At 46.6% G+C, this 27,908-nt stretch overlaps 1 protein-coding gene across 3 annotated transcripts in view; it reads right to left on the bottom strand.

Moving 5' to 3' along the window:
• The window catches only part of Unk (unk zinc finger), a 44,438-nt gene that overhangs the window by 4,594 nt on the left and 11,936 nt on the right, over positions 1-27,908 (bottom strand). For 2 of the 3 annotated variants that reach the window (XM_010618420.3, XM_033767352.1), the window contains exons 2-13: positions 11,931-12,140; positions 10,233-10,409; positions 9,977-10,107; positions 9,371-9,506; positions 8,691-8,808; positions 7,582-7,666; positions 5,108-5,250; positions 4,559-4,759; positions 3,915-3,980; positions 3,324-3,498; positions 1,786-1,887; positions 1,501-1,689 (exon numbers count right to left, since the gene is read on the bottom strand). In XM_010618420.3, the coding sequence (XP_010616722.1) occupies positions 1,501-1,689; positions 1,786-1,887; positions 3,324-3,498; positions 3,915-3,980; positions 4,559-4,759; positions 5,108-5,250; positions 7,582-7,666; positions 8,691-8,808; positions 9,371-9,506; positions 9,977-10,107; positions 10,233-10,409; positions 11,931-12,140 (1,733 nt within the window). Of the gene's footprint in view, positions 1-1,500; positions 1,690-1,785; positions 1,888-3,323; positions 3,499-3,914; positions 3,981-4,558; positions 4,760-5,107; positions 5,251-7,581; positions 7,667-8,690; positions 8,809-9,370; positions 9,507-9,976; positions 10,108-10,232; positions 10,410-11,930; positions 12,141-18,272; positions 18,305-27,908 lie in introns of those variants that run through there. The other variant, XM_019206676.2, reaches the window with a different exon arrangement.

The following is a 27,908-nucleotide window of genomic DNA, read 5'->3' as shown; positions in this document are numbered from 1 at the left end:
TTATTTTTTTGAGATAGGGTCTTGCTATGTAGTCCAGGCTGGCCTCAAACTCATGATACTCCTCCTGCCTCAGCCTCCTGAGTGCTGGGATTACAGGCATGTGCCACCACACCAAGCAGATGCCCACACATATTCTAGTGACTTTTTCCTTGTTACCTTTTTCACTAATTTAGCCAGGATGTTCCAGAACCAGTTCAGACATTTTGTCCTGGAGCAACAGGTGCACTCATATGAGAGGGGCATTGTCCTGTAGAGCACCTGTGGTGTGTGCGGTCTTTGAGCCCATCTGTCTGTCCCAGAGGGGGGACCTCTAGATCACTGCACTGGCAGCAAGCTCTGCCCACCCAAACCTCTCCCATCCTCATGTAGGTGGCATTTACTCCATCCAGTGAGGTTCCTGGCATCACTCTTGGCAGATTCCCAGTCTATACTACTCTGTCTCCTGCCCTGATGGTGGAGGCCATCCAGCCAACACTTGCATCTATGAATGTTTCCAAGATTCAGCTGGTGAGGGGATATATGGGGCCAGCAGGGGCTACGTCAAGACACCCCCAGAACAGGCACACAATGTAACTCTAACACATATGCAGACACAGCCCACACCAGAGAACAACCCATCCAAACTGGAAGATGTATCAAACCTCCAGGAGATGAGAAAGGGCTGCACCCGGTCAGAACTTCGGGACTCAGTCCCTCTGAGAGGCCCGGCATCCTCAGGGCTGTCCTTCTGGTCTCTGAACAGCTGTTGTAGAGGCCAATACTGCCCACTGAGAGGCATGTGGCTGGGACTGTCAAATGCTCTGTGCCCTCATTACCCTGGGGACACTACTACCACAGCCCGATGAGGAAACGAGGCCCTGGCTGTGATGACAGGGCTGGGCAAATAGCTTTCTTGGCTAGATTCTGGTATCTCCCTAGTGGCTCTGCCTGCCAGCAAAGGTACTCTAAGCATGGGGTGGGCCTGCTCCCACTTCTCCCTTGGTCTACTGCCACCCTGGTTTGTGTGACCAGCCTCTGGGAGCTCTGGGTGACTAACCAATTTTGTTTTTGGAGTGCTGGAGGTTGAACCCATCCATGGCCTTGTAAATGCTAGGCAAGTACTCTCCTACTGAGGTCCACCCCCGCATTTTTTTTTTTTTTTTTTTGGTACCAGGGATCAAACTCAGGTCCTTGCCCTTGTGAGGCAGGTGGTGGAACCATTGAGCTAAATCCCCAGCCCCTCATCCCCACCTTTTTGACTGGGCTAAAACTGCACTGAAGACTAGGCTTTGACCTGGGCAACTCTTGAGACCACACTGCTTCTTACTGCCCTGACCTGACCTAGCACTTCCTCCCAGCATTTACTTAACCCTCCCAACCACAACCCCACTGCACACTACAGGAAACGTAGGCAGAGAGACCCAGTTACTCATTCACAGTCACAAAGGCAGGGGTGGTGGAATCTCCCAGTCCAAAGCCTCACTCTAACCTCTAGCCAGGTTCCCCTCCCAGTCTTCTCACCCAAGGATCCATGCGATGCTGAGCTTCCCAAAAATGTGTTTTCTGACTGGCTCAGATGGCCCTGAGGCTGCTGCAGGAAATGTGAGGAGAGGCTGACAGGAGGAGATGGGGATGCCGAGTGAAAGGAGGCGGAGCTGCCCAGGGAGCCGGGGATGTTCACAGGCGCAGAGCTCTGTAGCAGATTGCCGCCTGTAAGAGAGGGCGAGAGGGCGGCTGGTGAGGCCAGGCAAGCAACAGCGAGCGGAGAGCACCCTCCAAGCCACCCTGTCCACCACTGTCCAGTACCGACTGTGATGCTGCTGGGATGGGGCACTGTACTGTTATCAAAAGTCTTCTCCAGGGCAGCCACCCCAAATTCATTCAGGTCCAGGTCATCCAAGGCAGACTCTATGCACAGAGAGATCCGATGTGGGGCTCCCAAGGGCCACAGCTCTAGGCTCCAGGCCCTCACTGACTTCTGCCACTTCATCTCCTGCTCCCCTGCACCTCTGCTTGGACTCTCCCTTGCCAACACGGACTCCTGACGCTGTCTAGTCCAGTTCAGGTATCTCTCTCTCCATTCTGCAGCCACCTCTGATACCACAGAAGGAATCAAGTTCCAGCCCAATGTCTCGGACAGAGCTGTTACAGAGTATGCGCCTCACTCAGAGCTTGCTGGGGGTGAGCAGGTGTCTGGGCCCTCCAGGAATAGTGTATACTGAGTGCTTGACAAATGCCAGTGCCCTCCCCTGAACTGGCTAGGGTGGGTGGGTAGGAACAGATTCCCTCCAACGGAGCAAAACCCCACATCATCTGTCTTCCCAGAGTGCCTGCCATAGGATTAGGCACACAGGTGGCACAAATGAGTGATAAAAGAAATGGACACTAACATCTTAGTACTGGGAATTGAATCCAGGGCTTCCTGCATGCTAAGCACACACTGTCCCCGAGAACTACACCACAGTCCAGGGACACTGATTTCTAATGTCCAGTACTCTGAGGACAGTTGTGTAGGTTGTTCACTGCACAACTGTTACACCTAGTAACGCAATGAATGGGGATGGGCTATCACGTCTTGGAAATTAACTACATGAAAGAATTCCTGGAGCTAATCTTGACTTTACATTTTGACTTTACTTTCTAATTTTTGAACTTTTTAGTGGTACTGGGGTTGCACCCCAGCCCCTTGCACTTGGGCTATATCCTCAAAACCCACCTTTTTAGTGTTGTTTTGTCTTTGAGACAGGGTCTCAACTAAGTCACCAAATTACTGAGGCTGGGCTTGAATCTGGAATCCTCTTATCTCAGCCTCCCAAAGTTCTAGGGTTACAGACATGTGCTACCACACCCATTTAGTTGTTTTATTGTTTAATTTCTTCATTGACTGCAGTACTGGGGGTTGACACTAAGGGCTTTATGCTAAGCTACATCACCAGCCCTGCTTTTAGAGAGGGTCTTGTATGGTATGGTGGCACACTCCTATAGTCCCAGCACTCTAAGAGACCTGGGCAGGAGGATCTTGAGTTTGAAACCACCGCAGACTACACAGTAAGACTGTGTTTCAAAAAACAACACTAAAAAGACGTCAAGACAGGATCTTGCTAAACTGCTAGAGACAAGATCTCAAACTTGCAATTCTCATGCCTCAGCCTCCTGAGGAGCTGAGAGATTACAGGTGTGCAACTCACTCATTCCCCTTTAGCTCAAAGAGCCTAGAGTGCCCACCCTGACACTCCTAGACCAGTTCTCTAAGGGACTGACGCGCGGACCTGTGTCTACCTCACAGACCTGGTGTCCCCGCCTCCAGGCCCAATGCTGGGCTCACATACATCCAGCCTGATTACCTATGACCGACTCTACTGTGTCGCTGGTAGGATAGAAGGGCAGAGCATTTGCATTCATGCCAGGGGTGCTGCTGGTGCCCGCAGGGCTGGGGGGAGTAGCTGCCAGGCTGGAGGTGATACTGGAAGAGATGCTTGAGGTCAGGGGGCTGCCCACAGGGAGGATGCCCAGCACGTCCTGCAACGAGAATTAGGAGAGGCAATGGGCAGCCTGCCCGTGGGGCCATGGCCGGAGGCGGAGGGCATGAGCTGATGAAGACCAGAGGTGGGGATTACACCACTGCCCCAACCTGGAGACTCAGGCAGCCACCCCCCAACACACCTGTGGTAAGGTTGGAAGTCACTTGGCCCTGCTAGTGCAGTGGAGAAGGAGTGTGGTGCCTGGCACAGTGCGATGCTCCCTAAACACCTCTGACTGACAGGTGAGTAAGGAGAGCTGGGCTCCAGGACCTAATCCCCAACCTCTGGATCTGGGCCGGAGCCCACCTTAGTCTAGTCCCTCGAATGTGGGCAGAGTGATGCCTGCTGGGGTTCTGGGTCTGTCCTGTCCATGACAGATACCAGGATAGAAGCAAGGGATCAAAAGCACTGTACCTGTTTGGGCTGAAGCAGAGGCTGCTCTTGACTCCTGGGTTCTACTGAGTGGGGTTTTAGTTTGGCCTGAGAAAGAAAAGTTAGGAAGGAGGTAAATGTGGTGCTGGGAGCTCCCAGTCCAGCAGTCCACTGGCCCTGCTGTGGACCACTGAGGAGGAGGGACCAGGAAGCACTGTCAGACACCGGCAGACACTGGCCCCGTCACGCGACACCCAACCCAATGCTAATCCTTCCTCGACTCTAAGCAGGGAGCTGCCCCTCTCCTCCCAGGTAACTCTGCGCCTCAGACAGGTGCACTAGGCCCAGTTAGGGACTGCTGTGACCTGCTCCCTCAGGCCCTGCCAGCCCATCCAGGCAACAGAGGGCAGGCAAAATGCACCCTGTCACCCTAGTAGGAACGCTGCCCTGCTACTGATTGGCTCTGTGGCCTTGGGGAAGCTGCGTGGTCTCTTGAACTTTTCTGTCCTCAACTGGAAAACAGCAACATTACTCACTGCTCAGTCCTACAGAGGCTATGGACAAGGAGTCCTAGCGCCCAGCCTCTATCCAGAGCAGGGCCAGGCCCCTCCTCCAAGCTCTTCACCCCATGCAGAAGGAGCAGCTCATTGGGCTAAGCATTCTCTGATGCCCTCCTCAACCCTTACCTGGCATTTGAAATTTTTCAGGTACTCGGCTCCCACCTGGTCTTCCCTCTCAAAGCCAGGAGCCTTCTTATAGCTGACAGGGGCAAGGCTGGATTCCCCAGGGAAGATCAGGCCCTCCAGGTTTGGCGGCTTCCGGCTGGGGCCTGGTGGGGAGCCACAGAGGTTGGACGGGCTGCCCAGGCTGCTGCTCCTGCAGAGGAGCTGCAGGGAAGGACGGGACCTGGTGAGCATGACACAGGCTGGGGCCTCACCCATTTCCATCCCTGCCTCAAAGAGTCTTCAAAAAGGGGCTTGGTTCCATCTTCAAATATCACTGGGTTGCAATAAGCACCCTGAGCCTCTGAGAGTTTGGCAGGGAGGTGACTGAAGGCTTTGTCCCAGGATGATCAACACAGGACCTGAAGATACAACCCTGCCCCCACTATGACACAGAAGATCCCTGGAGCAGGAAAGACAAAACCCTTTAGCTCAAGAACAAATACCAGGGCTCCTCCCCAAGCACAGGCTGAGGGGTTGGGGGAGCACCCACTCCCCAGGACAGGCACGTACGGCGCTGAGGTCGGGGGCATGCGGGCTGGAGGGGCTCACAGGCACCGAGTCTCCGGCAGCAGATGGCATGTACAAGACGGGACCTGGCTGGGTGGGGCTGGATACAGCTGAGGAAGGCTGCAGGTCGTCACTTAGGGGTGGCTCTGCAAGAGGGGGGCAGGGGTCAGCAGGCTCTTCAGCCAGCTCAGTGCCTCCAAAAATGCTCCTGGTTATCTTCCAAAGGAGACCATGTACCCCTGGTGCTTAAAAAGAAGGTTCTCACATCAAATCAATCAATGCTGTGTGCTCTGCCGTTACTCTGTGCCAGCACCTTGCATGAATTGTGAATCTCCACAGTGATGAAAAAAATACACATAGTATCATGGTCTCCATTTCATTCTGACCTATTTACTTTTTTGTGGTACTTGGGGAACTGAATTCAGAGCCTTCTTCTAAACTACATCCCCAGCCTTTAAAAAATTTTGAGACTGGGTTTCAAAGTTGCTAAATTGCCCATCTTGCAATCTTCCTGCCTCAGCCTTTCAAGAGTGCTATGGTTCCCATTTTACAGGTAAGAAAAGTCAATTAAATCTACCAAGGTTAGCTGGGAATGGTGGTGCACACCTGTAATCCCAGGACGCAGGAGACTGAGGCAGGAGGATTGCCATGAGTTTGAGGCCACCCTGAACTACAAAGAGACCCTGTCTCAAAAAAACAAAAACAATTAAAAAAAAAAAATCTGGGCCAAGGATTTAGCTCAGTGGTTCCGCTGCCTGTCTTGTAAGCCCAAGGACCAGAGTTCGATCCCCGGTACCAAAAAAATAAAAAATGAAATCCAAAAAAAACAAAAATTAGAGTGACAGAACTAGGAGACAGAAGAGATGGGACCTGGACCTGGCTGTGTACAGCTCCACAGCCTGAGCTGTTAATCACTGCTCTGTAATCCAATCAGGTGGGCCCAGTGCCTACTGCAGATCACCTCCGCACTCTGATATACTTCTTGTTCCAAAGGGCCTTGGTTTTATTTTATTTTATTTTTTTCAGTACTGGAGCTCAAACCAGGATCTTGTGCTTGTGAGGCAGGCACAGTGCCACTGAGCTAAATCCCTGGCCCTTGGTTTATTTATTCTTCACTCTAATTTCAGAGACAGGGCTAGGCCTGGAAACAGGTTAAGGGAACCAGAGCAGTGGCCTACAGCAGGAAGAGATGTCTACCCCCAGCTCCAAGACTGAGGTGTTGGCCTGGAGTGTGACACTGAACATCTAGACCTGTGCTGTGCCTATGGCTGGTCTGAATGTGAATGTACCGTGGGTGTTAAAGTACGTATCAGATCTGAGACTTAGTACAAAAAAAGGTAAAATATCTTAGCTGGGGATAGTGATACACACCTATAGTCCCAGCAACTGGGAGGCTGAGGCAGGAGGATCACCATGAGTTGAAGGTCAGCCTGGGCTATACAGTAAGTTCAAGGCCAGCCTGAACTACATAGTGAGACCACGTCTCGAAAAAACAAAAAACAAAAGGGTAAAATATCTTGATAATCTTTATATTGATTATAGAAATTATAACACTTTATATTGAGCTAAATAAAAATGTCATTAAAATTAACCTGCCAAACATGGTGGTGCACATCTACAATTCCAGCACCTGTGAGGATGAGGATTACTGTAAGTTTGAGGCCAGCCTGAATGACACAGCAAGATTGTGTCTCAAAAAAAAATCAATAAAATGAACCTGTTTTGTTTAATTCTCTCTCTCTCCCCCCTCTCTCTTTCAGCAAGAGTCTATGTAGTTGAGGGTGGCCTTGAACTGGGCCTCCAACTTGCAGCAATCCTCCCGCCTCAGCCTTCTGAGTGCTGAGCTTATGGGTGTGTCCACGCCAGCTGTTTTTGGCATGTTACTAGAAACTTTAAAATGATATTTAGGGACTGCGTTTTATTTATTTCTCTGTTTATGAAAAAGCTTTAATCAGAAAGAGAAAATGGTAAGAGACTGTAGCTTGGGGAGCTGACTAATGCCTGGCAGGCCCTTAACAGAGGAAAATAAGAAAAAGAACTCCAGCTTGAGCAGCTGGAAGGAGCACATGCCGAAGGGGGATCAGACTAGCCGCCCACATTTCATTTACACTGGAAAGCTCTACTCTAGAGGCCTGAGCAGAGCACAGCAGGGAAGAGCTCTGGGGTGCAGTAGTGATGCCTGCCACTGGTGACGTGGAGTGGCCAGTGGGATCTGCCATGCGCTGTGGGAGGCAGAGTGCCTAACCAGGAGGACAGACCCTGCAGTCTCTATCTCATGATCTTGCAAACTCCAGGGCATCAAGTCCTGGTAGTTAAATTTACCAATTTCAGAGAGGCAAAGAGAATGGACAAGCCCACTACTAGCAGACAAGGATGCCCATGTGCGGTGTGCTGCCGGGAGCCATGTCCCTGTTTGAGTCTCAGCAGAGGGTTAGGAAAGAAAAGCGTACTGCCGCAGGGCAATGAGAACAGCTTACGTTCTACGTGGGCAAAGGCGCAGAAAGGTCCTCGGGGACAGGTGCCTGACTGTTGCATGTCGTTGCACTTGGTAGATTTGTAGATCTGGAAGGGGCAGAGCAGAGCAGAGATGGTCAGGCTCAGCTGCATGAGTGACAGGCTCCTCTTCCTTTATCAAAGATGAGCTGGCCTTTCTCCCCACTCCACACCTTCCACTGGACTCTTCCTAGTCTGTCAATCCACCACTTTTTTTTTTTCAGTACTGGGATCAGACCCTAGGGCTACATTCATGCTAGGCCAAGTGTTTTACCACCGAGTTACACCCCAGCCCCCTACCAACCTCTTACTCAAACTCCCAAGGAAGTTCACCACCACCACCACCACAGTGCCCTCTATTCTAGGGTCACAGATCCAACCAGCCCACACCAAGGGGTCCACTCTGCTGACAGCCCTGGTAGGGGCTCTGCCGCCAGTGTTTTCTTGGCATTGGGCCAGCCAAACTCCCAAGCAGCACACAGCTGCGCTCAACCCAGCCCCTGCCAGGAGATCTCGGGCTGGGGTAACTGTATTGGGTTGAACTTTCCACGCTGCTGTCTGTAGGTCCTGGCTTTCATGGAAACAGGGACAGAGGCAGTATATGCCTCTTTGCCTAATGTATAAGACATAGGATCTGACCTAGGACAGGACAAAAGGGGACTTATTTTTTAAATTCTGGTACTGGGCTGGGGAAGTAGCTCAGTGGCACAGCACTTACCTAGCATGTGTGGAGGCCCTGGGTTTGATCCCTTGACCCAAAAAAAAAAAAAAAAGGAAAACAAATCCTGATGTCTCTGGATTTTAAGCACCATGGGTAGCAATGCAAATCCCAGAATGGCCAGACTACTATGCTCAGCCCATGTCTTCCCTGTCAGGTAGCTCAAGGAACTAACTCAACAGAGGGCTGTTTGCAGAACAAGTGAGGCTGCACAATGAGGAGTACAGGGCACCTCCAGGCACTCCCCACAAATCTCTCCAGGATGCTAACATCTATCTGCCCTTACCCTCCTTACCTCTCTCCTTGCTTCTTCTAAGGGGATATGTTAAACAAGCCCACAGCCCCTAAGGAAGCCAGCCCTCACTCTGAGCCCACCTCTGGATGGAACTGCTGCTCCGTGCGGGTGTGGCAATACTGGCAGGCATCTCCATTCTCACACTTGCCGGGGTCTCCCCACTCATCCCCATGTTTGACGTTTGGACAAGGAGACGACCTGGTCCAAAGAGGGGAGGGGACAGTCAGTTGGAGGCAAGAGAGGATGACATCAGGGACTACCTGGGTCCCTGCTCAGGGCCCCTCTCTGGTCTTCCCACCTCACAGGGGCAGGCACCAAAATGTAAAAGGCTAGGTGCAGAATGAGGACCTCACTAGGGCCAGAGCTGGGCTGCTCCTCTGGCCTAGCCTGGCTGCATAACCATGAAGACACTGTTTTGCTCCCCTCAGCCAGGCAACGAGCCTATGCCAGCCCACAGAGAGACAGGCATAGCCACAACTACACTTTCTACAACACAACCTGGCCCTGCTTTAGCTCATGCCCTACAGGATCAGAACTGAATGGTCCGAGTCTACTGGTCAGGGTCCTCATTCATGCAAGAGCTGGACCATTCTTCTGCCATTTGGCCATCCTTACTGGTCCCTGCCCTTGCCCTGTGACCCCACAGTCCCCAGGGGCCAGCCTCCCCACCTCCCTGACAGTTATGGTGGGAGCAGCCTCAGCCATGATCCTTTCCCTGCCACTCCTCCCTCCCATGACTGGCCTTCTGGTGCCAAAGGACCTGTATTTGTGCTTCCGGGGGCTCCGCCGCCGGTCCTTGCTGTTGTGGTAGTAGGGACAGGCATAGCCCTGGCGGCACAGCCGCGGGGGCTTCTTGCACGGCTCCGTCTTATAGTTCCCCAGCACATAAGCGGTTTCTGCACAGGGGTCCAGAGGGCAGGGGTCAGGGAGTGGAAGTGGAGCACCCCAAGAACAGCAGTAGAGTGAATGGAAAACAAGGAGAAGCCACTGGGAAGGGGTTCTGGAGTTGAGGTTCCCATGAGAGGCATGAGCAGGGCCATCTCCTCACAGCCCATGGGAATGCTAGGGAGGCCAAAGGGCACCATGAGTGAACACATGCATGTATATGCATATAAATGCACAAGTGCGCACACGTGAAAGCCTGGAGGGATCTTGGGAACACAGTGTATCTGGGGAAACTCCCCTGCACGTGCCTTTTAAATGGTATAAAGTGAGATGAGGGGCTGGGTACCTCCCAGCTAGTGCCTTCAGTTGGAGAAAGCAGTAGGTGGTTGCGAGTCAATTTCTTAGGGCAGCTATGGGGCAACAGGGGAGAGGGCAGACATCTGACTGGAGGAGGAATGGCCATTTTTGTGGCCACTTATACCTTGCCACCGAGGCTCCTCACTGAGGATTTTTTCTATCATGGCGTGGCTTGCAGCCCCAGCCGACTGGCCCTCTATGCTGCCCTCTACTGTGGTCTGGCCATTCTGTAAGGCTTCCATGGCCTGGAGCTCCCTGCAAGGAGAGGATAGGATAGAGGGTGAGGAGAAGGCATGAGAGCAGAAACGTAGTGTCATCCTTCATTGCAGCAATCAGCAGCAGCCTCCAAGGCCCCTGCCCCAGCCCAGCACCCAGCCCACCTGATGTCGTAGACAGGGGAACGGAGGTCATGGGGTCCATGAGCAAAAGCGCAGTGCAGGCCATTTTTGGTACAGTTGCCTTTTGAGTCAGTCTCGTGGATACAGATTCCAGTTTTATAGTAACGAAGGTGGTACCTGCGCTCGGTGTCCCCTGTGGTCCTGTGCAGAAATGGGCACCTGCAATATGGCAGTGGAGGTTACTCAACATTGCCCCCTGTGCTCTGGGGACAACCCTGCCCTCTGTCACCATGGCCTTAAGGATATAGTGAGTGACTGAGGAATGCAGTGATGAGCAACCTGGCCACCGCAGCTCCACTCTGGCCTACTGTGGCCCCCAGGCCCTGGCATTCCTGGCCTGCCCGCAGGCATGCTCCAGAGGGACATCTGGGTGGGACAAACGCTGCCCAGATTGGGGGTCCTCGGAGAAGCAGTCAACCCTACCAAACTTCAACAAAGTTCCTCATGCTCTGAGTGCTTCAACAGGCTGGGGGTGGGGACAGATCAGCAAGCCTCTGATCTCTGTGAGAAAGAGGAGCTGGGGCAGGGACAGTCCGGCATACTGTACCACCACAGTGTGTGCCATCACCCCTCTACAAGGTTGAAACAAATGACAAGCAGGGTTAATAAACGTTTCCTCTGAGATGGTGTCAGGTCTGCCACTATTGTTGTACCTTTTCTCTACACAGACTTGCAGAAAAATACCTAAAAGTCAGCAAATGAGGGAACTGGTGAGGCTCAGCTTTAAACTAGTTGACCCCAACCTGTTTTGGCACCAGGGACCAGTTTTGTGGAACACAATTTTTCTACAGACAGCTATGTGTGTTTGTGGTAAAGTGTTTTTCATTTGTCTGTTTGGTTTTTAGTGTATGTTTCAGATACATAATAATTACATTCCTGCTGGGCGTGGTGGCACTGGGGAGGCTGAGGCAGGAGGATCACTGTGAGTTTGAAGCCAGCCTGGGCTACATAGTGAGTTTCAGGTCAGTCTCAACTACATAGTGAGACCCTCAAAAAAACAAAAACAAAAAAACAAAAAAATTACATTCCTCACAGTTAGCATTACTACCTCAGCTCCAGGTCAGGTTATGAGACATTAGATTCTCATAAGGAGTAACCAACCTGGATCCCTTGCCCATGCAGTCTAAAGAAGGGTTCGTGCTGGGCATGGTGGCGCATGCCTGCAATCCCAGCACTCGGGAGGCTGAGGCAGGAGGATCACTGTGAATTCGAGATCAGCCTGGGCTACGTAGTAAGTTCCAGGTCAGTCTCAGCTACATAGTGAGCCTCTGTCTCGTAAAACAAAAAACAAAACAAAACAAAAAAGAAGGGTTCGTGTTCCTGTGAGAATCTAATGGCACTGCTGATCTGACAGGAGGTAGAGCAGAGGCGCTAATGTGAATGATGGAGAGGGATGGTAAACAAAGATGAAGCTCTGCTTTCTCACCTGCTGCTCACCTCCTTTCAGGGAGATGAAAGAAGGCCCAGGGTATACTCTGGTTTACATTTGGTCTCTTAGCAGAACTAAGGCCTCTTTTCTTTCCTTATAGCAGGAAAAAGAAAACGGACTCCCCACAAACACATACACACGTAAGGATGCATCTTCAAGATGGTAAGGTTTGAGCCAATAGGAAGGTGGGTTGGGTTGTAGCCAGTCCTCCCCAGGAGACTGGGACTCCTGAGGGCAGCATGGGCACTCACTCGTCTCCCTCCGGGCAGAGGCCTGTAGCCTCATCGTACTTGGTGCAGTAGACGTCAGGACTGTAGTTGAAGGTGCCGTCCCGACGGCGGATGGACCGGCGGCGCCGCTGGTTCACAAAGTGCCAGTGGAAGCAGGTGTAGGGCCGGTGCTGTGTGCATTTGTGTTGCACAAAGAGTGGGCACTGCTCTGTGCGGAACTCCTTCAGGTACCTGCAGAGAGAGCCCATGTGGGGCAGGCCAAGAGTGGAGAGTGAAGTCCCTTGCTTCTCAGCATGAGGTTAGCCACCAAGTCCCCTGAGGGCCCTGCTTTGGGGTACCAGTTTCACTGTGACACCAAGGGAGGTCCAGGACTAAGGCGGGACCTCAGCATTCACACTTGTCCCAATATCTAGGTCCCAAGCCGGCCTGCAAGGCAAGAACTATGACTCCAATGGCCCTCAGCAGTCAGCTGTCTGCCATGGTGGCCAGCTGTGAAGCCTCAAGGCTTCCCAGGCCAAACCACTCACCACAGGAAGAAAGCTATGCACAAGAGTAGCGTCTCCCAAGCTTTCTGTAGGTCACTGGTGCCCACATCTACATGCTGATTCCTGGAGGCCTCCCTTGCACCATGAGCAAGGATGGAACTGAGGAACAAGGGGAGAAATCTGCAGATAAGCACTTAAGAGAGGTGTTGCTTTTGAGCTGAAAGCCCAGCTCTCTGGTACACAACTGACTCTCACCGTTCCAGAGACATCTGATAGTACTACCTGGACAGGTGTTTGGGAATGAGTACAGAGACCCCTCCCTGTGTGCCTAGCCCAGTGGTGGCCAACCTACAACACGTGTGCCACAATGGGTTGTACTACTGAAAACTCTTAAAGGGTTAGCCATCGCTGGCCTGTCTCTAGTAGTCTCATAAAAGAGGACCTGCAGCAGCTGGGGCTATATCCATCCTGTGGAGTTGACGGATGTCTTGTGTACTGTCCATGTCTCTCTCCTCTGTCCTGCATGTAATAGCCAAGGCATTCCTAATATCCTCTCCCACACAGCACCAGTGGAGGGGCCCAGGCCCACTGACTCCCTTACAGAACATACTGTCCTTCTGTGTCCAGGTTGGAGCTCTCTTACACTGGAGGGCCCTGTCAGGGGGATGGGTAATCAGTGCAGTTATTTTTATTTTTCCAAGCCTAACACTGGAGGCAACAAATGGCTAGACTGGACATTTTGGTGCCAGTGAGGATAGGTGCAGAAGGCTCAGAAGCTGTAGCAGAAGCAGCCTGATCTGAACCAACTGCCTAGGCTCAGAGCAGAGCCTGGATCTGATGGGCATGGAACAAAGACCCTGCCCCCATCCCTTCAGCCTTACTACCCTAGCCATAAGGAAGGGCAAATCCAATAGGTTTTTCTCTACTGATAATGAAAAGCACTAAAAAATCTTTCCAGTCCTGAAGTGTGGTGAAGCATGTGGGTGTGTGGGGAAGAGATGGGGGTACAGGATGCATCCTAAAGGGTACAAATGGAGAGTTATGGGGCAATGAAGCCTCCAATCGGAGCCTTGCTGTTTGTTCAGCCCATCCCCTTTCAATACTGGGAAATGAACTCGGGGGCACTTTACCATTGAGCTACATCCCTACTACCCCCATCTATTGAGACAAGATCTCAAAGTTGTTCAGGCTACCCTCAAACTTGCAAAACTCTTGCCCTAGTCTTAGTAGTAGCTGGGATTAGAGGCCTGTGCCACCATTCCCAGCATTTATCCACCGCATATTTATTGAATAATGGTGCAGTGCTGAGCAATGGTGACCCTGAGAAAGGAGTAGGCCATTGTTCTTGGAAAGCTCACATTTTCATTAAGGACACACAGAAGCTAGCAGGTGGAATTAACCACAGTTGCGAAGGGTTGTAAAAAGGTTTGCTCAGGATGCCTGCCTTAGAAACCCAAAAGGATCCTTGACCCAAGCTGGGACAGAAGAGGTAAGGGAAAAGGTGCCAATGAATGAAGAGTTTAAGAGGGCCAGGGATTTAGCTCCGTGGTTCCGCCACCTACCCCACAAGTGCAAGGTCCTTAGTTCGATCCCTGGTACCAAAAAAAAAAAAAAAAAAAAGTTTAAGAAACAGTGTTTTAGACAACGCAAACACTACAGGCTCAGAAATGAGACTCTCTGGTGCTAAGAGGTCCAAAAAAGGAGAAGCTGAGTGCAGGAGCACATTTCAGGGATACCATCTTGAAACTCCATGCACATTCTGAGACAAGCAGAAATCTGGGAGGCCCCCTATGGCCTGATATTCCTCTGGCCCCTTTGGCATTTGAACAAAAGGTCTTTCTTCCTGTCTTCCAGTCTGTGGTTAGAGAAAAGCTGTGCCCAATTGCTGTACCAAGGTACGAAGTCCAGTCACTGAGCTGAAGCGCCCATCCTCCAAACTACTAAGCCAATAATACCCACTCCCAGGAAGAACACATACTTCCTGATTTTTAGGTGGGAAATAGGGAGAAGAGGAATATTCATGAAGGGAAGAAGCTGAGCCCTAGAGCCAGAAACAGAGACATAAGGAATGCTTAGGACTGTAAAATGAAAGAGAGGATACTCTGCTACACGGGACTGTCAGCTGAACAGTGAATTACTTTCTAGCATGAACATGTTCACAATGGGGCTATGATCTGTATGTCTCTCTTCCAGGCTTCCAGGAGTCTCCGATTTGAATTCAATGGTATGATGTTACATAGCTAAACTGTATATGCTCTTTTGTCAATGTAAGACACTAAAAAACCTTGTTTCACAGCTAGATTAAGCTCAGTGGTAAATTTTTCTTTTTATTATTCCTTCTGTGGTGGGTCCATTTATAGACTTTTTATTAATTTTTTTGTTTTGCTTTGTTTTTTGGTACCGGAGATTGAACTCAGGCCCTTGCGCTTGCGAGGCAGGCGGCAGAACCATTGAGCCAAATCCCTGGCCCTGACTTTTTATTAATTTTATTACTAAAAGGACCAATAAAAAGTGCTTAGATCAGCTAGGTGTGGTGGGGTATAACTCTAATTCCAGACCTTGGGAGGCTTAGGCAGGAGGATCACTGCAAGTTTGAGGCCAGCCTGGGCTGCACAATGAGTTCAAGGCTGGTCTGAACTATATGGCAAGACCCTGTCTTAAAAAAACCCACAGTGATTAGATCTGTTTGTACCAGCAGTGGTACAAGCTGCCCAATGGGATAGTTATGCATATACCCACTGGTGATTCAAGCCAGCAGGAAGGTGTTAAGTATGTCCTACACATCCCATGAGACATACTAAATAATCCACTGCTTACCTACAACTCCAATTTAGTTGAAACCACCCCCACCCCGCCATACTGGGGATTGAACCAAGGACCTCACACATGCTAGGCAAGTGTTCTATCACTGAGTTAGTACCCAACTCATGCTCTCTTTCTCTCCCTTTCTTCATCCCCCCTCCTTTTTTTTGAGACAGTCTTGCTGGTACTCCTGGGTTCAAGCAATCTTCTACCTCAGCCTCCTGATTAGGGGAACTACAGGGACGCACTGCCATGCCCAGATACAGTCCTGTACTGCATATGCTAAATGAGGCAATCCAGAGTGAAGCCCCTGCTGGGTGTCAGTACCTCCGTAAACCAAAGATGGGAAGAGATCCAAGTGGTCCCGACTTTGGTCATACTCTGTGCTCTTAAAGGAAGAGGCCCCGAGGGGCCTACTAGGAGTTGCTTACTGTGGCACAGATGTGTCCATAGTGCCACACACAGATGGACTTTGCTTGATGGGTACCAACAAGGTCAAACGCTAAGGCAGCAGATCATTTTACACCTCATTTCCATTCCCAGTGCCTCTCAGGAATATGGAACCTTTTAACGAGCTGGTCTCCCTGCCTCTGGCCTCTCTTCTGTCCAGTTTGTGCTGCACAGTGCTCATTATTCTTCCTAGGCCACAATTTTTTTTCTTTTTGGTACTGGGGATTGAACTCGAGCCCTTGCACTTGCCAGGCAGGTGGTGGAACCATTGAGCCAAATCCCCAGCCCTATTTATTTTTTAATAGCAAAATATTTATTGGTACATTTTAGCCATACACAATGATGACACTCATCATAGGGAATTTGTACCTGTACACGATACCTTTTGCCTCTTTTTTCCCCATTCTCCCCTTTCCCTCAATCCCTCCTATGTACAAAAGCTTTTGTTTCCATTTTTTCCTTTTTCATTTTTTTCTTGTCCCTTCCTTCCCCCCCCCACCTTGTTCCCCTTCCCATTTGAACTTTTCTTCCCATTTCCCAATATCTATTTGTACATTTTAGTCTTTATTTCCACTTTCAGCTTCTCACACCAGAGAAACAATGTGGTATTTAAACATGTGTGTCTGATTTATCTCACTTAGGAGTATGGTCTCAAGGTGCATCCATTTAGCTATAAATGTCTGAAGCTCATCCTTCTCTCTGGCAGAGTAGTACTGCATTATGTAAAAACAAACCCCACATCTTCTTTATCCATTTGTTGGTTATAGACATTCCAAGGTTCCAAGGTTTACCTATTACAAACTGTGCTGCTATATACATGGGTGTGCCCATGTCACTGTGGTATGATGCTTTTAATTTTTTCAAAAGAAACAAAGAAAGGGAATAGCTGAGTCGAATGGAACCTCTAGTTTCAGTTTTTGGAGGAATTTCCAAAGTGGTTGCACCAAGCTACCCTCCCAATAGTGGAAAAGGGTTCCTTTCCCCCACAGCCCCTCCAGTATTTGTTATTGGTTGATTTCTTGATAACAGATAGGCCTCAAATTTAAAAGCCGGATTTATTTTACAAGACTTCAGCTAAGCCAGGCATGGTGACACACGCCTATTGTCCCAGCACTTGGGAGGATAAAGCAGGAGGATTGCCACAAGATCGAGGCCAGCCTAGGCTGCAGAGTGAGTTCAAGGACAGCTTGAATTATATAGAGGAAGCCTGTCAAAAAAAAAAAAGCCTCAGCCTCTCCCAGAAACCAAGTAAATACCCATGATTCAGCCTAGCATTTCAGGTCTCACACAGCCAGACCAATATATTTTTCCAGCTTTGTCTTATATTACTATTATTATTATTATTATTAAATTTCACTATGTAGCCCAGGCTGGTCTCGAATTCACAGCAATCCTTCTGTCTCAGCCTCCAGAGTGCTGAGGTTACAGGCATGTGCCACCACGCCCAGCTAGGTTTGTTACTTTTCCTTTTCATTCAAGCCAGCACAAACTAAGTACATGCTGCCTTGCAGACCTTTAATTTCCTGCCTTGGCTCCTCATATCCCTTTCCTTAGAATTCAATGGTAATAAATTATTTCTCCCCCCCAGCCCCATACTGGAGATTAAATCCAGGGCTTCAGGCATACTAAGCAAGCACTGTATCACTGAGTTATACCGTCATCCCTTTTTATTATTATGGAGACAAGGTCTCAATAAATTGTCCAGACTGGCTTTGAACTCACAATCCTTTGGCCTCAGGCTTCTGAGCAGTGAGGATTATAGGCTTACGCCACCATGCTAGGTGGTAGTAATGAATCTTCTGAACCACCACCTCTGTAACTTCTACTTATTATTATTTTTTTAATCATACTCTTAAGTTTTTGGTTTTTTTTTTTTTTTTTTTTGGTACCGGGGATTGAACTTGGGTCCTTTGCACTTGCGAGGCAGGCGGCAGAACCAGAGAGCCAAATTCCCGGCCCCAATACTCTTAAGTTTTTACAGCATTCTCTTTAATTTTTTAGGACTGGGATTGAACCCAAGGCTTCAGGCATGTTAGGCAAGCACTCTACTACTAAGCTACATCCCCAGTCCTTTAAGTCAGGCTATATGAAATCCAAATTCAATCACTTGCTGCACTAAACTAACAATGATGTCATTTATCACTAACAAGACGTGTACATCACATCACTGTTAAGGACGTATTATATCAAGGGCTAAATTGTGACCACCTCAATTTCCAATTAATTTTTTAATCCTGTCCAAGGTACTGCAGCTCTCAGCTGGATGTAGTGGTACACCCCTGTAATCCCAACATTCCGGAGACTGAGGCAGGGGGATTGCTGAATTCAAGGGCAGCCTGAATTACACAGCAAGACTCTGTATCAAAAAAACAAAATTAAACCAAGAATTCTGAATATTTATCATGTCAGTGTTTTGTTCTCTTCCAGACAGGAATGTAAAAAAAATTAAACATTCTGAATAGACAGAATAGTACTAGATATGACTGACAGAAAACTGAGTGTACGTAAGTCTAGAGTCTCAGCGTGGATAAAGTAGCTGATTTACTATCTCTCTGCTGCTCCTAGAATAGTGTTTGGCATGGCCTTAGGTTCACTCTGCCTCCTCTGCTGCCACTAACCTCCTCACCTCTCCTCCACAACCATCTCTAGAGCAGACATCAGAAAACTTTTCCTGGGGCCTGGGATTTAGCTCAATGGCAACTCGCCTGCCTTTGCAAGCGCCAAGGTCCTGAGTTTGATCCCCAGTCCTGGAAAAAAAAGAAAAAAGAAAAACTTTCCTAAGGGACCAATTGTTAAATGTACTAAACAATAATAGCTGACTATACTTTTTTTTATAATACAGATCTAATAAAAACAGACTTCTTTGGGGAATGAAATTTTGCAAGGTTAGGGATCCTTTTTATTAAAAATGATTATAAATATTCATCAGTGGGCTGGGGTTTTAGCTCAGTGGGCTGGGGATTTAGCTCAGTTGTGCTTCTGCCTGACTCACAAGCACAAGGTCCCAAGTTTGATTCCCAGTACCAAAAAAAAATCCGTTAACTCTGTAACAAAAGTTTATGTATTTTACCTATAAAAATGTCTTTTGACACAGACAGGTACTGCCAAATCCTGTTATCAGTCCATGAACATATGATTTGCACATAATTATCTTAGATGACATTTATGAAATTCTGTTAGTCTTAATATTTCTCTTTCAATCACTTCCAGGTGAAGGTTTGGTGTAAACTCTTCAATTGAAGAGATAAAATGACTCAACTGCAGCATACAGTTTGCAATAAGAACTGTTTTGCTTGGTAATTTTAAGTTGAATTCTTATTTTTTATTTATGTTTTGTTTTGTTTTTTTGACACAAGGTCTCACTATGTAGTTGAGACTTCATTATTAAGAAATATTCCCTGGGTTCAATCCCCAGTACCAGAAGAATAAATAAACAAATAAATTAAGGAAAAAAGGAAAAAAAAAAAGGAAAAGAAATATCAAGTTTGCAGCAAAAGCTAATTTCCAAAGCTACAGTGTTCAATTACAGCAGCAGTGAGCAAATCTTCTTCCAAAAAATTTCAAGCTCGGCCATGAGCACAAAAATTACAAGAAGCTGCGCATGGTAGTGCACACCTGTAATCCTAGCACACAGGAGGCTGAAGCAGGAGGACCTCAATGAGTTTCAGGCCTGCAGTGAGTTTGAGGCCAGCTTGGACTATATACATAGTTCAAGGCCATAACGAGACCCTGTTTCAAAAGAAAAGAAAAAAAAAATCGCAAGCAATCTTTACTGTCACCAAGTTGTGGTTGGTATGGTATATCAGAATATACCGCTTTTTTGCGGGGGGGTACCAGGGAATCAATCTCAGGCCCTTACGCTTGTAAAGCAGGCAGTGGAACCACTGAGCCAACTCCCTGGCCCTATATAGCATTTTTTATAGTACTGGAGAGTGAACCCAGGGCTCATGCATATAAGTAAGCTTTCTAACACTGACCTACATATCCAGCCCTTCAGCTTCTATTTCTGACAAAAATTCATGGAATTGGCAATAGTTAAGTCCTCAAGAGTGAGTGAAATTCATCACTGTTACTAAAAGCTCAATAACATGCTAAATTCAAATTATTTTCTGCAAAATACCTGCTGATGCATACTATGAACAACCAAAGTTTGTTTATTTGGTTTTTAGAGACAATGCCTCACTATGCAACTCAGGCTAGCCTCAAACTCACAGCAATTTTCCTGTCTCGGGCTCCCAAGTGCTGGGCTTATAGGCAAGTACCACCACACCTGGCCACCAAAGGTTTTAAACACCTTATATTTTCACAAGCTTTATAAATGTGTCCAATTACATATTTTTGTGCTCCACACATATTTTTACCATCAGTTATATACATCAGCAGCCTATACTCCAAAGTACACTGAAATAGTTACTAGTTTCCTTCTTTCTTTTTTTTTTTGAGAGAGGGTCTCACTTCGTAGTTCAGGCTGGCCCTAAACTTATTATGTAGCCCAGGCTGGCCTGAAACTTTCAGCAATCCTCCAGCATTAGCTTCCTGAGTGCTGGGATTACAGGTGTGTGCCACTACTACACCTGGGTAGTAGTTTCTTAACTTTTTTGAAAACATTCTCACCTGTTGTTCCAAGCATACTATTCACAGAAGCAAATTCTTCCGGTCACCTTGAACCTGGCTTTCACTCTGAGAATAAACGAAAACTAAATAGGAACAGTAACATTTTGTTGACTCATCAAGAGCCAAGGAGTGCTATTTGCCTATCACGTATGAGACCCAGAATCTGATCCCTTGGCATGACAGACAGGCAGGCAGACAACACAGACAGGCAATGAGAGATCATCTGCCTCGTTTCTCAGGCAGAGGTCTAAGTAGTCCAGGTTAGTCTTCAACCAGGTATATATCCCCGAATGGCCTCATACTGATGATCCTTCTATCTCAGCCTCCTGAGTGCTTACAGGTGTGCACCACACACCTATCTCTGTTTATTTCTGCTGTACTGAGGATCAAATCCAGTACCTTGCATGTGATAAGCTACCAGTGAGACCTAATCATTCAGGACCACTTGCATTGCTTTCTGACTAATGTTATCTCCAATGTACTCAACGTTTTGAGCAACTGTTCTTGCTGAAAGGCTAACTCTCTTAAATAAGTCTGCTTCCTGTAAACACATTTTTTTTTTAGCTGAAAATGCCTGAACACTAGTTAAGGCAATGTCAGTAAAAGCTTTCTTTACATAGCTAACAAAGGAGCCATTTAGAAACTTACTTCAGTCGTGACTTCATCTATATTTTTAACTTCCATTAAGAAATTCTAAATGATGAAAAAATTCCCTTAAATTCCCTAATTTTTCTTGTTCTTTTTTGCCATATCAGGACTTGAACACAGAGTCTCACACGTGGTAGGAAAAGTACTCTAGTACTAAGCTATATCCATGGTACCTTATTTTTTACTATTAAGACAGGGGCTCGGGCTGGACTCAAATTTGTGACAACTCCTGCCTCAGGATCCCAAGTGGCTGGGATTATAGGCATATGCTACCATAATTTGCTTAAAGTTTCTGATTTTTCTGACCACTTCCTTCCAATGCATTGATAATATTGTGATGAGTGTTTGGTCTGGTCATCATAAATTCTTTCAGCACAATTATCTTTCTTAGACATTTTGCTATCAATTCCACAACAAAATAATTCATATTCCATTGCGCCTTTAAAGTATGATATTCAATTTCAGTTCTTTTTTTGTTGCTGTTATTTCCTGTTTTGATTTTTTGATACAGGGTCTCACTATGTATGTAATTGTGACTGACCTGGAACTCACTATGTAACCCAGACTAGTCTTGAACTCACAGTGACCTCCTGCCTCAGCCTCCCGAGGGCTGGAACTACAGGTATGCACCACCATGCCCAGATTTGAATATCATATTTTTGAAGCCGGGCATGGTGGCGCACACCTGTAGTCCCAGCCCTCGGGAGGCTACGGCAGAAGAAATGCCACAAGTTTGAGGCCAGCCAGGGATATAAAGTGAGTTCAGGGCCATCCTGAAATATATAGCAAGACTTTGTCTCAAAAAACCAACCAATCAACCCACCAAACAAACAAATAAAAAACATATTTGAGGTCAGCCATGGTAGTATATACCTGTAACTCCAGCCCTTGGGAGGCTGAGGCAGGAAGATCACTGCAAATTTGAGACCAGACTGGGCTACAATAGTGAGTTCAAGGACGGCTTGAACTACGTAGTGAGACCTTGTCTCAAAAAGTAAAACAACAACAAAAGTATTATATTCCAGCATGATGAAACAAAAGTATTATATTCCAGCATGATGGCGCATGCTCACTTTGGGGGATAGGGGCAGGATCATGTTGAGCTCTATCTGGGCAACAAAATGAGATCCTGTCTCAAAATAAAAAATGGCTGGGGTTATAGCTCACCATGATGGACCAGGATCCAGCACCCAGTATGGCACCACCACCCCCATCCCAAAGTATGACATTCAGTTGTGTTATCTCTTGTTTATTTTTTTTCCAGAACCAGGGATCAAACTCATGACCTTGTGCTTGCCAGGCAGATGCGGCACCATTGAGCTACATCCCCAACCTTCATCTTTTGTTTTGACATAAGAGACTTACACCAGTAATAAAAGATAAATAAAATATTGTGGAATGCTAACCCAGGAGGCACAGGAAACTAAGCACAATACCAGGAGATGGGTCAAGCTGAATCTGTGTTCCCACTATTCTCTACTACAGTTGCACTGCACAACTTCAGACAAAGTCAGGTTCAAATAAAGTTTATTTCTGGTTTTTGTGAAGTTATATAATTTTCCTATTATGAAGTATTCTTTTTTAACCACTAAGAAATGTAAAACCAACTTTCGGGAAGATGGCAGAGTGGTGAACAGCAGAGAAACAGCCTCTCCCAGATTTGGTGTCCAGACACTAAAATATAGCAATGTAAGGAAGACCAGGAGGAGGGAAGTGGGTCCCTGGAAGTCAGCAAGGATTTAAACTGAGAATTGAAGCCCACAGGGAGTGAAAACAGAGATCTCAACACAGGAGGTGGCAACAAGTAGCATTTTCTCCCTGAGCCCTGACTCCGTGTGGAAGGAGTGGCTCAAATCTGCAGACACATAGGGGCTACTGGTGACCCCAGAAGCCTCCAAAGAGAAAAGTACCAGTAGAATGGAGCAGGAGGTGCAGCGGACTGCAGTGAGTTATTCAGATTCAGACATCCCCCAGGAGAGGGTGTTTGGTCAGTCACTATCTTGGAGAGGAGCCAACTGAGCTGAATGCAGAGCAGCTGCAGCCTGGCTCCATTTAGCAGTTTCCAGTGTCAGGGTGAAGTGGAACTAAGTTTAAATTGACAGGAGGCACAAGGCATGAGGAACATGGAGTGTTGCAGACTCAACAAATTGGGTTACAACTTCACAGCCAGAAACCAGCCTGAACTTCAGTGGAACTCAAGGTACAGGCTTGCCGGAATTATCTACTACACTGCCATATACCTAAGGGTAGAATGCTGAGAATAGTCAACACAGATATGGTCTCTGTCTGCCCACTCTACCAGTGACAGCAGAGGCACACTTCAAAGTACACATTTTTTTCTGCTTTATTTTTCTTTTTTTGCATTTTTTTTGTTTTCTTCTTTTTGTGATTGTTCTTGTTTTTATAGGAGTGTGAGCACTGTTTCTATTTTTTGTTGCTGCTGTTCTATTCTATTCTGATTTTTATTTCTTCTTTCTCTCCTGTCTTCTTCTCCAGTTTCCCAAAGTTCATGTAATCTTTCTTTGTCCTCCAGCCTTGCTTCTAATCTCATCCTCTTCTGTCTGCATTTCCCCCCAACCTCTTAAATTTTCTCCCCTGAGGGTAAAATCACCATATTTATTATATACAATTTCCTGGTTTGTTTTAGATTTTGTTTTATAACTACAAATCTAGTTCATACAGTTAAAGGTGGCAAATTAACAATTACCACAGTTTGTCATTTCCTAGTATATCGTATTGTTGTATTACTTTAACCAAAGTGAAAGGAAAGCTTGGAATTAAGTTATTTCAAGCCCTAGAAGAAAACAACCTCTAACACAGACTGCTGTGTCTGGCAAAACTATCTTTCAAAATTGATGGAAGAAGATACTTCCAAGACAAAAACACCTGAAAAAATTCACAACCACCAAACCAGCACTCCACATCGTCCTGAAGGACATTCTAGAAAGAGATAATGAGGAGTATAACTCCTTGAACCCCAACAACATGAATCCACCATGCAAGCAAGCAATTAAACAAGGGGAAAGAATAAGTCAATACATACCAGTTATAGCCATCAATGTTAAAGGTCTCAATCCACCAGTCAAAAAACAGACTGGCAGAATGGATCAAGAAGCAAGCTCCAATATTATGCTGCACATGAAAAACACATTTAATTCAAAAAGAAATTCACAGACTGAAAGTCAAAGGATGGAAAACAAATTATTCCATGTGACCGGAACCTGGAAAAAAAGCAAGAGGTAGCTATTCTTTTTTTCTTCCCTTTGGTAAGGGGATCAAACTCAGCACCTTGTGCTTGCCAGGCAGGCACGGCACCACTGAGCTACATCCCCCTCCCAGGGGTAGCTATTCTAAGCCAAGACTGATAAAAAATGACAGAGAAGGTCACCTCAAGAGAACAATTCATAAGAAACAGATAATAACAATCATAAATACACATGCAGGAAATACCAGTACACCTAACTATAGAAAACAAATATTAACAGACACGAAAAGTCATATAAGCACTAATAGTTAACGGGGACCTCATTACCCCACTGTCACAAATAGATCAACTAGACAAAAGACCAACAATGAAACATTAGAACTGAACCAAACTTTTGTTGTTGCTTGTTTGTTTGAGAAAGGGTTTCACTACTTAGTTCAGGCTGGCCTTGAACTCATTAGGTAGTCCAGGCTGGCCTTAAACTCATGGCGATCCTCCTGCCTTAGCCTCCCAAGTGCTAGGATTACAGGTGTGTGCCACCACTCCCAGCTGAAACCAAACTTTCAAACAAATGAACTTAGTAGATGTCTACAGTGTTCTACCCCACAACATTAGAATACACATTCTACTCAGCTGCACATGGACATTTTCCAAAAGAGACCACATGCTAGCTCACAGAACATGCTTAAATAAATGCAAAGTAATTGAAATTAGGCTATGCACATTATTACACTTTTTATTTTTTTGTACTGGGTATGGAAGTTGGGACCTAACGCTTGAGAGGCAGGTGACATGACCTTCTTTTGATTTTTTTTTTTTTTTTTTTTTTTTTGGTTTTTTGAGACAGGGTCTCACTACGTAGTTGAGACTGACCTGGAACTCACTATGTAGCCCAGGCTGGTTTCAAACTCACAGGATCCTCCTGCCTCAGCCTCCAGGGCTGGGATTACAGGCGTGTGACACCACGCCCAGCAACCCACTGTAGATTAACTCTTAACTTCTGATCACAACTACAACCCTCTTCAGCTAGAAGTAGCCAAAGCTGTCTTTGCCCTTTGCCCCCTCACAGCGGTTACGGGTACTTCTTCAGATGGGGGAATATTGCAGATAGGTAAGTTAATTAGATATCCTGTAGGCAGTTAAAAAGGGCCACCCTCAAGTAGCCAGACCTCAAGGAGCCAACATGGAGGATGATCAAGACGCATTTCACTGAAGGCCAGAATTGTAAAAAGGAGAGAAAGTATTATACCCTTGTGTTTCCCCTGGGATAAAAAGCAGTGCCTGATATTCTAAATAGGTATCAATCACCTGGGTAGGGGGCCAAGGTCCTAACCCAGCCTTTCGAGGAAATATCCCTGACCCCCAACCCTTACCGAAAATCCCTGTATGCTTGCTATGTCACTTGCTCCCCCGTTTAATGAATATTACCTGGGTAACTGAACTTGTAATCTTATTGGCTGGTTAGGGTTTTGCCCCACCTCAGGCCCACCTTGTAATTTTCCACTGGGTCTTACAGTTTTGTCCCACTTTGTACCCACCTCACCACATGGCTTTGCTGTATAAAACATCTTTGAGGGCCAGGGATTTAGCTCTGTGGCACTGTGCCTGCCTCGAAAGCACAAGATCCTGAGTTTGATCCCAGGTACCAAAAGAAAACACTTTGAAAAGTAAGGTGAGTGGGCACCCTGCTTTCTGGTCCCCTTTCTGTCTCTTAGACTGAAGCATTCTTTCCCTCAATGAAGTTTTCCTATTCTTAAAAAAAAAAGTAAAGAAAAAAAAATCAGTTTCCACAATTAAATGATAATGGCAATACAACATACCAGAACTCATGAGACACTATGAAAGCAGTCCTACAAGGGAAATTTAGAGTGGTGAATACCCAATCAGGAAAATAGTGGGCTCAAATAACCTAATGTTGAAACTCAAGCTTCTAGAAAAAGAGCAAGTCAAGCCCAAAGCTTGTACAAGGGAGGAAATTATAAAGATAAGAGCAGAAATTAATAAAATGGAGACTAAAACACAATGCAAAGAATCAAAGAATCAATAAATCAGAGTTGTTTCGTTGAAAGATTAAACAAAATTAACAAGGGCTGGGGATTTAGCTCAGTGGTTCTGGCGCCTGCCTCGCAAGTGCAAGGTCCCAAGCTCGATTCCCGGTACAAAAAAACAAAACAAAATTCCTCAATAAGATGTGGGCAAACAGGGCCGAGGATTTAGCTCAGTGGTGCTGCACCTACCTCACAAGCTCAAGGACCTGAGTTTGATCCCCAGTAAGGGGCAGGGAGGACACTGGCAAACAGAAGGCAGCAAATCACAAGAAGGTTATATACCATCACCAGGTTGGATTCATTCCGAGATGCAGGCATGGTTCAACATATGCAAATCAATAAATGTCATATACTATATTAACAGAGCCAAGGACAAAAGCCAAATGATCCTTTCAGTAGATGCAGAAAAAGCATTCCACAGGCCAGGGATGTAGCTCAGTGGGGCTGCACCTACGGTAAGCACAAGATCCTGAGTTTGTTCCCTGGCAATACAAACACAAACACTCTCTCTCTCCCTCTCTCTCTCTCTCCCCCCACAAGATCCAATACCCATTCATTCATGATTACAAAATAAAAGGGTCAGGGATTTAGCTCAGCAGTTAGGTGGCCTGCCTTGCAAGTGCAAGGGCCCGAGTTCAATCCCTGTACCAAAAAAAAAGCCTCTACAGAAATTTGGTATCATGGTCTTTATCTCAATCTGATAAGGCTATCTATGAAAAACCAACAGCCAACATCATACTAAATGGTCAAAAATTGAAAGCTTTCACTCTAAAATCAGGACTAAGACAAGGATTTCCACTGTCACCACTCTTGTTCAATATCGTTCTGGAAACATTAGCCAGAGTAATTAGACAACAGAAAGAAATAAAAGGAATAAGGATAGGAAAGGAAGAAGTTAAATTATCATTATTTGTGATGACATGAATTCTACATAGAAGACCCCAAAAGCTTCATTAGAAGACTTCTAGACTTATAACCAAATTCAGTAGCATAGCTGGATACAAAGTCAACACTCAAAAAATCAATAGCCTCCTGTATGCAAATACCAAACTCAGCCACAGAAATTAGGGAAATAGTATCTTTTACAATACCATCCCCAAAAATGAAATACCTAGGAATCAAACTAGTGAAGGAAATAAAAGACCACTACACTGAAAACTAGTGCTCTGCTGGGGATTTAGCTCAGTGGATCTGCCACCTGCCTTGCAAATGCAAAGCCCCGAGTTTGATCTCCAATACCAAAAAAGGGAGGGGAGGGGAGGAAAAGGAAGGGAGGGAAGAAGGAAGGAAGGGAGGAAGGAAGGGAGGAAGGGAGGGAGGGAGGGAGGGACAGAGGAGATTGAAAAGGTTATCAGGAATTGGAAAGATATCCTTTTTTCTTGGATAGGAAGAACAAATATAGTAAAATATAGTATAATATAGTAAAAATGGCCATACTTCCAAGACTGTTATACAGATTTAATGCAATCCCAATCAAAATTCCAACAGCGTATCTCACAGAATTAGAAAAAAAATGCTAAAATTCATTTGGAATCAGAGGAGACCTAGAGTAGCAAAGGCATTTCTGGGTGACAAAGGCAAGGCAAGGGACATCACAATCTCTGACCTGAAATTATACTACAAAGGTACTGTGATAAAACCAGCATGGTACTGGCAAAAAAAAAAAGACCGGAGGATCAATGGGACAGATTAGAAGATGCAGAAACAACTCCAGATAATACTCAGCCACTTTTTTTTTTTTTTTTTT

Source organism: Fukomys damarensis, unplaced genomic scaffold (assembly GCF_012274545.1).
Source record: "Fukomys damarensis isolate Sample0158 unplaced genomic scaffold, DMR_v1.0_HiC HiC_scaffold_23, whole genome shotgun sequence".
Classification (NCBI taxonomy): Eukaryota; Metazoa; Chordata; class Mammalia; order Rodentia; family Bathyergidae; genus Fukomys; species Fukomys damarensis.
The sequence above is the reverse complement of the archived record's forward strand: the minus strand, read 5'-3'. Positions and strand labels throughout refer to the sequence as shown.